Source organism: Nansenia antarctica (assembly GCF_963989245.1).
Source record: "Nansenia antarctica genome assembly, chromosome: 7".
Classification (NCBI taxonomy): domain Eukaryota; kingdom Metazoa; phylum Chordata; class Actinopteri; order Argentiniformes; family Microstomatidae; genus Nansenia; species Nansenia antarctica.
In genome coordinates, this window is record NC_137677.1 from 31253502 (window position 1) to 31263501 (window position 10000).

Consider the following 10000-nt stretch of genomic DNA (forward strand, 5'->3'; position numbering starts at 1 on the left):
GCCATCAATCCGTCCAGACTGTCCAGGGCCCAGAACCTAGGTCTTTGCTGTGTTCAGGGCCTGGGCGGCCCTGTGGTAGAAGCTGTTCTTCAGTCTGTTTGTCCTTGCGGCCAAGGTCCTGAACCGCCTTTTCGAGGGCAGCCGGGTAAAGTGTTCGTACCCAGGGTGGGTAGGGTCCCTGGAGATCTTGGAGGCCTTCCTGAGACAGCGTGTGTTGTACAGCTCTTCCAGAGAGGGGAGGGGGGCGCCGGTGATCTTCTGTGCTGTTCTCACGACTCTCTGTAGCGCATTTCCCTCCGCGGTAGTGCATCTGGAGAACCAGTTGCAGATGCCGTAGGTGAGGATGCTCTCCACTGCGCCGCGGTAGAAGGTCACCAGTATCTCCTGCTTTGCCGGTCGGCTCAGTCCAAAACTACCGCGGCCCACCGGAGGACTCTCAGGATGTATAGCCGCTGTTGTGCCTTCTTGATGGTGTCTTTTGTGTTGTCCTTCCAGGTCAGGTCATCCCGCATGTGCATCCCCAGGAATCGGAGGGTTGAGACTCTCTCCACGCTCTCTCCGTCGATGAGCAGGGGCTGGATCTCAGACTTTTTCCTCCTGAAGTCTACGATGATTTCCTGGGTCTTTGACTTGTTCAGCAGCAGGTTGTTAACCTTGCACAGCTTGCTCAGTTGCTCTACCTCATCCCCCGTCCCCCCCCGAGATGCATCCCACCACGGTGGTGTCGTCTGCAAACTTGGAGCAGTTGCTGGGGTGGACGGGGGTGAAGTCGTAGGTGTAGAGGTTGTAGAGGATGGGGCTGTGGAGGTGTGGGGGCCCACTCGCACCCTCTGGGGGCGGTCGGTCAGGAAGTCCTTGATCCATGCACATATAGAGTGTGGTAGACCCAGGTCTAGTAGTTTGGTCACTAGCCTGTCTGGAAGGATGGTGTTGAAGGCGGAGCTGAAGTCCACAAAGAGCAGCCTCGCGTAGCTGTTTCCCCTCTCCAGGTGGGATAGAGTGGCGTGGAGAGTCGTCGCGATGGCGTCCTCTGTGGACCTGTGGGCTCTGTAGGCGAACTGGTATGGATCCAGGTTGGGCGGGAGGCGTGTGAGTATGTGGGCCTGGACTAGTTTCTCGAAGCACTTCATGATGATTGGTGTGAGTGCCACCGGGCGGTAGTCGTTTAGGCAGCTCACCGTGCTTTTCTTCGGGACTGGGATGATAGTTGAGGTTTTCAGGCAGGGTGGGATGGTGGCCTGGGACAGGGACTGGTTGAAGATGTTGGTGAAAACCCCAGCCAGCTGGTCGGCGCAGTCCCTCAGCACCCGTCCCAGGACGCCATCCGGCCCCGAGGCTTTCCTGGGGTCCACCGCCTTCAGCACGCGTCTCACTTCATGCTCTGTGAGGGTGAGGCTGCTGAGAGCTGGAGAGAGTGGTGTTTGTGTTGTGGTTACCTCCGTTCGCCCCTCGTCGAACCGGGCGCAGAAGGTGTTCAGCTTTCCCGCCAGCAGGGGGTCGTCCTCTGCGGCTGTGAGCCTGAAGCTGTTGGCTCTGAAGTTTGTCATGTGCTGAACCCCCTGCCACATCCGCCTGGAGTCGTTGCTCAGGAAGCATTCCTCAATCTTCTCTCTGTGGTCTGCCTTGGCCGCTTTGATTCCGCGCTTTAGGTTAGCCCTGGTGGTGCTGTACAGCGGTGTGCTCTTCCCTGCGAAGAAGGCGTTGTCCCTCTCGTTGATCAGTTTTTGGACCTTCCCAGTCATCCATGGCTTCGTGTTGGGGTAGACCCGGACCCGTTTGTCCACGGTGACTGAGTTGGTGCAGTTCACTATGTGGTTCAGAACCGACGACGTGTACTGTTCCAGGTCCTCATGCTCATATTCCTGCCATGGGGTGTCATTTAGGCAGATCTGCAGTGGAGCGGACCCTTCTGGCCAGGTTCTGACAGTCTTAGTGGTGATGGGAGCACTTTTCCCCATGGTAGTGTATGCTGGGATCAGGAGGATTGACACATGGTCAGACATGCCTAGATGAGCTAGCGGACTAGCCTTGTAAGCATGTTTGATGTTGGTGTAAACCTTGTCCAGTGTATTTTCTCCTCTTGTTGCACATTTCACATGCTGATAGAACTTGGGTAGTACTGCCTTCAGGTCGACATGATTGAAATCTCCTGCTATAATGTGAATTGCCTGTGGGTCTGTGCTTTGTTGACCACTGATGACGTCATATAGCCGCGCCAATGCTAGGCTACCATCCGCGCTAGGCGCAATGTAAACACATGTAATGTACACCGCGTTGAATTCCCTCGGGAGGTATGTGGGTCGGCATTTAACAGTCAAGTATTCCAGGTCTGGGGAGCAGTGGCTACTTACAGTTTTCGTGTTTAAGCACCAGCTATCCTTCGTCGATATTATCAGGCCGCCTCCGCGGGACTTACCGCTGAGCTGCGTGCGGTCTGCCCGGTGAAGTGTCCGTCCCTCCAAGCTAATCGCGGAGTCCACGATAGTCTCATTTAGCCAGGTCTCCGTTAGAATCATCACACAGCTATCTCCCACGATGTTATTTTTGGCAACTTGTAGTCTCAGTTCATCCATCTTATTCGTCAGGGACCTGACGTTGGATAGGAAAATACTCGGCAAAGCAGGTTTGTCTGGGCTTCTCCTCAGCCTTGCTAGCAGGCCTCCCCTTGCTCCTCGGCGTTGTTTACGGTCTCGCCTCCGCCGCTTACGCCTTAGTGTTGGGATAGCGTAGTACTGTTCACCCGGCGACCGCGCTAGGTCGAATGGAATCCTTTGTTGTTCCAAGAATTTCGTTGTTACAGTCCCCTCGTTTTTCGCACCAACTTCTAGTAAGTCTAGTCTGCTGTAGGTACTATTTACACAGACGTTCCCTATAAGTACTAAAATAAAAATGTACATACAAATGTTCTTAAAAACACTAAAAAACACCAGCGTTGAAGCCACTCCAAGCCTCGCGTCTGAGCGCGCCGCCATCTTGTTAATTCTTCTACATTGACAAGGCAGCAGACATTGACAAGGCAGCTATATTGACATGGCAGCTACATTGACAAGGCAGCAGACATTGACAAGGCAGCTACATTGACAAGTCAGCTACATTGACAAGGCAGCTAAACTGACAAGGCAGCAGACATTGACAAGGCAGCTACATTGACAAGGCAGCTACATTGACAAGGCAGCAGACATTGACAAGGCAGCTACATTGACATGGCAGCTACATTGACAAGGCAGCAGACATTGACAAGGCAGCTACATTGACAAGTCAGCTACATTGACAAGGCAGCTACACTGACAAGGCAGCAGACATTGACAAGGCAGCTACATTGACAAGGCAGCATACATCGACAAGGCAGCTACATTGACAAGGCAGCAGACATTGACAAGGCAGATACATTGACAAGACAGCTACATTGACAAGGCAGCTACACTGACAAGGCAGCAGACATTGACAAGGCAGCAGACATTGACAAGACAGCTACATTGACAAGGCAGCTACATTGACAAGTCAGCTACATTGACAAGGCAGCAGAGATTGACAAGGCAGCAGACATTGACAAGGCAGCAGACATTGACAAGGCAGCAGACATTGACAAGGCAGCTACATTGACAAGGCAGCTACATTGACAAGGCAGCCACGCTGGCAGCGTGTTCAATTGGTTCAGAACATACATTACAGGGAGAAAGTTCTATGTCAAGCTTGGAGATGTGTCTGAGAAATATGACAGCGACAAGGGAGCTGCCTTGGTCCACTACTATTCTCACTATACATGTTACCACTCGGGGACATCATTAGAGAGCACAACGCATGTTTCCACAGCTATGCCGATGACACGCAACTGTATATTTCTGCTGAACCAAATGATACTTCAGCTATAGACTCCATCACGAACTGCCTTCTAGCAATAAATAAATGGATGAGCAATAACTTCCTGAAGCTAAACGAGGACAAAACTGAAGTCCTACTGATCGGCCCTAAAGCAAAGAGGGATATGCTGCTTAATAATCTGGGGAAACTGACATCATGGATTAAACCTGAGGCTACAAGTCTAGGTGTTATTTTCGACTCAGACCTAAGCTTCAAGTCCCATATTAACAAGGTGACGAAAACATCATTCTTTCACCTTAGAAACATTGCTAAAGTTAGACCACTTATAAACCAAAAAGATGCTGAAAAACTGATTCATGCCTTTGTCTCAAGCCGGCTCGATTACTGTAACACACTTTTTACTGGCCTTCCTAAAAAAACTACTGCAAGACTTCAGCTCATTCAAAACTCAGCAGCTCGACTTCTAACTAGAACCAAGAGGAGAGAGCACATTACTCCGGTCCTAGCTACTCTGCACTGGCTGCCAGTAACATGTAGGGTTGATTTTAAGGTCCTCCTCCTTATATACAAAGCCCCTAATGGGCGAGGCCCAAAGTACATTGCTAATTCCCCTGCCAATTATGTGCCCTCAAGAACACTAAGATCATCTATCGCAGGTTTATTAGAGGTTCCCAGCAACAGTCAGAAGAAGATCGGGAGCGCAGCCTTTGCCAACTATGCCCCAAAGCTTTGGAACACATTATCTTTAGAGATCAGGGAAGCCAGCTCACTAAATATTTTTAAAAGAAAGCTAAAAACGCACTTCTTCAATATAGCCTTCAACTAGCTCATCTGCACCTGCCTACTACTCATTTGCCAGCTACTGCACTTTAAATGCCCTTTTTAAAATTAATTGTTATTGTATATTCTTTACCTTTTCTTTTTACTGTTTTCCCCTGCTCTTATATTCACGTACACAGACTGACTAGTTGAAAGAGGTGTGCAAAAGATTTAAGTTGGTGTGGAAATAAAATAAAGCCCAGTCTTGCCATTAGGCAAGTGGTAGTAAATCTTTTCATAGGCGAAAGACTTAAATTGGTGTGGAAATAAAATAAAGCCCAGTCTTGCCATTAGGCAAGTGGTAGTAAATATTTTTCATAGACAAAGGATTTAAGTTGGTGTGGAAATAAAATAAAGCCAAGTCTTGCCATTAGGCAAGTGGTAGTAAATATTTTCATAGGCGAAAGACTTAAATTCGTGTGGAAATAAAATAAAGCCCAGTCTTGCCATTAGGCAAGTGGTAGTAAATATTTTCATAGGCAAAGGATTTAAGTTGGTGTGGAAATAAAATAAAGCCCAGTCTTACCATTAGGCAAGTGGTAGTAAATATTTTCATAGGCGAAAGACTTAAATTGGTGTGGAAATAAAATAAAGCCCAGTCTTGCCATTAGGCAAGTGGTAGTAAATATTTTCATAGACCATAGAGCGGTCTTAGATATTTTCAATCATGGATTGTTAAATGTTCTGAAGGCTCTCTTAAAATCTCCATGAAGTCTGAGGGGCGTCATATTGAAAATAAAATAAAGCCCAGTCTTAAATATTAGAGTAATCCTTTAATATTTTAAGTGGTAGTAAATATTTTCATAGGCGAAAGACTAAAATTTGCTGGTGTGGAAATAAAATAAAGCCCAGTCTTGCCATTAGGCAAGTGGTAGTAAATATTTTCATAGTGGTGCTGGTGGAAAGCCAGTGGGAAGTACAGAAAGACTGTGTAAGGTAGGGAGATGAAAGGGATATGAAAGTTAGATCTTTACCTTTTCTTTTTAGTGTTTTCCCCTGCTTTTATATTCATTCTATGCATGTATATGTTTTTATATATGTTTTTATATTCACTTTATGTTCTTATTCCTGTTGTAAAGCACTTTGAGCTGCATTTCTTGTATGAAAGGTGCTATATAAATAAAGCTTTACTTACTTACTTACTTACTTACATTGACAAGGCAGCTACACTGACAAGGCAGCAGACATTGACAAGGCAGCTACATTGACAAGGCAGGATGACATTGACAAGGCAGCGACATTGACACGGCAGCTACATTGACAAGGCAGCTACATTGACAAGGCAGCTACATTGACAAGGCAGCTACATTGACAAGGCAGCAGACATTGACAAGGCAGCTACATTGACAAGGCAGCAGACATTGACAAGGCAGGATGACATTGACAAGGCAGGATGACATTGACAAGGCAGCTACATTGACAAGGCAGGATGACATTTAGTGTTTCCCTGCTTTTCCTGGCACCTGGCCAGTTTTAGGTGTTGAAGGAACATCGTGCTTGCTGGCTTGAGTAACGTGTCGGTTTCTTTCACTACGGACTTAAAATGTCCACAAGCCAACTTCACGGTCAAGAGGGTTAGCACTTTCGCGAGCAGTGGAGTTAATAACGGTCACACGCCTCCTAGGCAGCAAGAACGAGGCATAGCTCATTAAAAAATGTCTTACTTTTCCGATTGGACAACTGAAGGAGGAATAATTTTTTTGCGGATATTAACACATATTGATTTATTTATTCTTCTCTTTGTTTTGACTGCAGGAGGAAGTCCACTTGTCCGAACATAAAATGTACTTATCCCGGACATGCGGAAAAGCCTTAATGTCGAGCCCTGGTGTGTGTGTGTGTGTGTGTGTGAGAGTGTGTGTGTGTGTGTGTGTGTGTGTGTGTGTGTGTGTGTGTGTGTGACCTGTTTGAGCAGGGCCAGGATGTAGAGGGGGAACAGACGGAGGGCGTTGGGGGCCATCAGCCCCGCCTGCTGCAGGTTGGACACCGTGCTCCGATAGGCCGACAGGCTGTCCACCACCGCGTTCACCAGAGCATCCCTGGCGTCTGATAGGCTGGACGACACCGACCGGTCGATGGCTGGGGGCCAATCAAACATTCAGCTGATTCATTAGTTAGTTAATTAATACATTATTAATACATTATTAATACCGTAAGATAATAATATATATATAACATAACACACAAACTAATGATTAAGTTATGTTCATGTTGTCTTGGTCCAAATAAACAAAGAGAGGTGATAGCCTAGCCTAGCTTACCCATGTTAGCCAGCAGGCAGGTGATAGCCTAGCCTAGCCTAGCTTACCCATGTTAGCCAGCAGGCAGGTGATAGCCTAGCCTAGCCTACCCATGTTAGCCTAGCCTAGCGTAGCCTAGCCTAGCTTACCCATGTTAGCCAGCAGGCAGGTGATAGCCTAGCCTAGCTTACCCATGTTAGCATAGCCTAGCCTAGCTTACCCATGTTAGCCAGCAGGCAGGTGATAGCCTAGCCTAGCTTAGCTTACCCATGTTAGCCAGCAGGCAGGTGATAGCCAAGCCTAGCTTACCCATGTTAGCCAGTAGACAGGTGATAGCCTAGCATAGCCTAGCCTAGCCTAGCCATGTTAGCCAGCAGGCAGGTGATAGCCTAGCCTAGCCTAGCATAGCATAGCCTAGCCTAGCTTACCCATGTTAGCCAGCAGGCAGGTGATAGCCTAGCCTAGCTTACCCATGTTAGCCTAGCTTACCCATGTAAGCCTAGCATAGCCTAGCCTAGCTTACCCATGTTAGCCAGCAGGCAGGTGATAGCCTAGCCTAGCTTACCCATGTTAGCCAGTAGACAGGTGATAGCCTAGCGTAGCCTAGCCTAGCTTACCCATGTTAGCCAGCAGGCAGGTGATAGCCTAGCGTAGCCTAGCTTACCCATGTTAGCCAGCAGGCAGGTGATAGCCTAGCCTAGCGTAGCCTAGCTTACCCATGTTAGCCAGCAGGCAGATGATAGCCTAGCGTAGCCTAGCTTACCCATGTTAGCCAGCAGGCAGGTGATAGCCTAGCCTAGCTTACCCATGTTAGCCAGCAGGCAGGTGATAGCCTGGACGTCGGCCCCAGCGTAGACATCGTTCAGCTGGCTCACCACCGGCAGACACAGAGTATGCACCCTGATACGCCTCTTACCTGGAGGGAGGGGGGGGGGGGGGAGGAGGGGGGAGGGAGGGAGGGATGGAAGAGGGGAGTAGGGAGGGAGGGGGGGAAGGAGGGAGGGAAGAGGGGAGTAGGGAGGGAGGGGGGGAAAGAAGGAAGGAAAAAAGTAAGGAGAGGTTATAAAACATTTGTGTGTGCGTGTGTGTGTGTGTGTGTGTGTGTGTGTGTGTGTGTGTGAATACGTGTGTGTGTGTGTGAGTGTGTGTGAGTGTGTGTGTGTGTGTGTGTGTGTACCCTTGCTGAAGGTGTACAGTAGAGCAGCCTGGAAGCAGGCGAGGGAGGTGTGTGTGTGTGTGTGTGTGTGTGTATACTGTGTGTGTGTGTGTGTGTGTGTGTGTGTGTATACTGTGTGTGTGTGTGTGTGTGTGTGTGTGTGTGTACCCTTGCTGGAGGTGTAGAGCAGGGCAGCCTGGAAGCAGGCCAGCGAGGTGTCTGCTAGGCTCTCCTCTATGCTCATCTGCACAGCGAAGGCCTGGTCTGGGTTCACGTTGGCCAGGGACAGCAGGTCTGTCGACCGCACGAAGAAGTTACCATGGAACGTGTGGATGGACAGGCCTGTCAGCCAATCAGAGGAGAGGAGAGAGTTAGGAAGGGGAGAAGAGAGAGGAGAGGGAGGGAGAGGAGGAGAGGAGAAAGAGGAGCGGGAGGAGGAAGAGGAAGAGAAGAGGGAGGAGAAGGGGAGAGTAAGAGGAGGAGGAGGGAGAAGGGGGAGGAGGGAGGTGGAAGAGAGGAGGAAGGAGAGGTGAAGGAGGGGGAGGGAAGAGAGGATTTTCCATCAGAAAATATATACGCTCAACATTCCATCGAGGGGGGGAATTTTCTGCGATTTTCACCGTTTCTGTTTCAGGAAGGAAAAATAATTTTCCCAGAACTCCATCCCCCACAATGCACCGGGCGGCCCTCCCTAACCCCCGACCCCTACCCTTGGTGCAGCGTATCCTCATGACGGCCTCGAAGCCGATCTTCCTGGTGAGGTAGCGCTCCAGGTCTGTCTGGAAGCGGGCCAGCTGGGCGGGGGCGTGGGCGTGGTGCAGAGACGGGTAGTAGAAGATGCTGCCTGCTGAGTACTTAGACACACAGCCTGGGGGAGAGAGGCGGAGGGGGAGGAGAGTGTTATTACTGTGTTATGTGGTTCATACCCAGGAAGACTTGGTGTGTTATAAGTGTGTTATTCCTGTGTTATTGTGTTATAAGTGTGTTATTACTGTGTTATTGTGTTAAGTGTGTTATTACTGTGTTAAGTGTGTTATTACTGTTATATGTGTTTAATACCCAGGGAGACCAGGACTATGTTATTAAAGTGTTATTACTGTGTTATAAGAGTGTTATTACATTTTTGTTACAGTGTTGTAGTGGTTCTTACCCAGGGAGGCCAGGTCTGTGTTATAAGAGTGTTATAAGTGTGTTATAAGAGTGTTATAAGAGTGTTATAAGTGTGTTATAAGTGTGTTATAAGTGTGTTATAAGTGTGTTATAAGAGTGTTATAAGTGTGTTATAAGAGTGTTATAAAAGTGTTATAAGAGTGTTATAAGAGTGTTATAAGTGTGTTATAAGTGTGTTATAAGAGTGTTATAAGAGTTTTATAAGTGTGTTATAAGTGTGTTATAAGAGTGTTATAAGAGTGTTATAAGAGTGTTATAAGTGTGTTATCAGTGTGTTATCAGTGTGTTATAAGAGTGTTAGTACAGTGTTAGTACAGTGTTGTAGAGGGTCTTACCCAGGGAGGCCAGGTCAGCGTACTGGGAGCTGAGCAGGAACAGGTCCACCCCCACCTGCTGGCCGGAGCAGTCCAGAGCCAGCTTCTTATAGAAGTCTGTGGCCGGCCCCAGGTGCTGCACGCCCTGGGGGGGAGGAGGGGTTAACTACTGACCAATCACTGACTACCTTAACTACTGACCAATCACTGACCACCTTAACTACTGACCAGGTGCTGCACGCCCTGTGGTTACATGGTCAACGCTTAACCCGCTACGCCACCTAAGCGCCCTCCAACACGGCATAGTTTGAGACAGATCTAGATGAGAATATATATAATAGGAACTATCCGCTCACAGACAACAATTAAAAAGAGAGGCTTGAATGTGTGAACACTAGATGGTCTCTTGCCTTCTCTACCACAGCACAGCAAAACAATATATTGTGAAATATGTGTAAAGTTAAGCAATACAGAGACTT

At 48.4% G+C, this 10000-nt stretch overlaps 1 protein-coding gene across 1 annotated transcript in view; it reads right to left on the reverse strand.

Annotated features, from left to right (window-relative positions):
* sec24b (SEC24 homolog B, COPII coat complex component) overlaps positions 1-10000 on the reverse strand; it is a gene marked incomplete at its 5' end in the record, with an annotated part of 44471 nt that overhangs the window by 5278 nt on the left and 29193 nt on the right. Inside the window, 5 exons of the mRNA XM_080536662.1 lie at positions 6545-6720; positions 7687-7797; positions 8206-8379; positions 8747-8905; positions 9543-9666. Coding sequence (XP_080392788.1) covers positions 6545-6720; positions 7687-7797; positions 8206-8379; positions 8747-8905; positions 9543-9666 — 744 coding nt within the window. The remainder of the gene's footprint in view (positions 1-6544; positions 6721-7686; positions 7798-8205; positions 8380-8746; positions 8906-9542; positions 9667-10000) is intronic.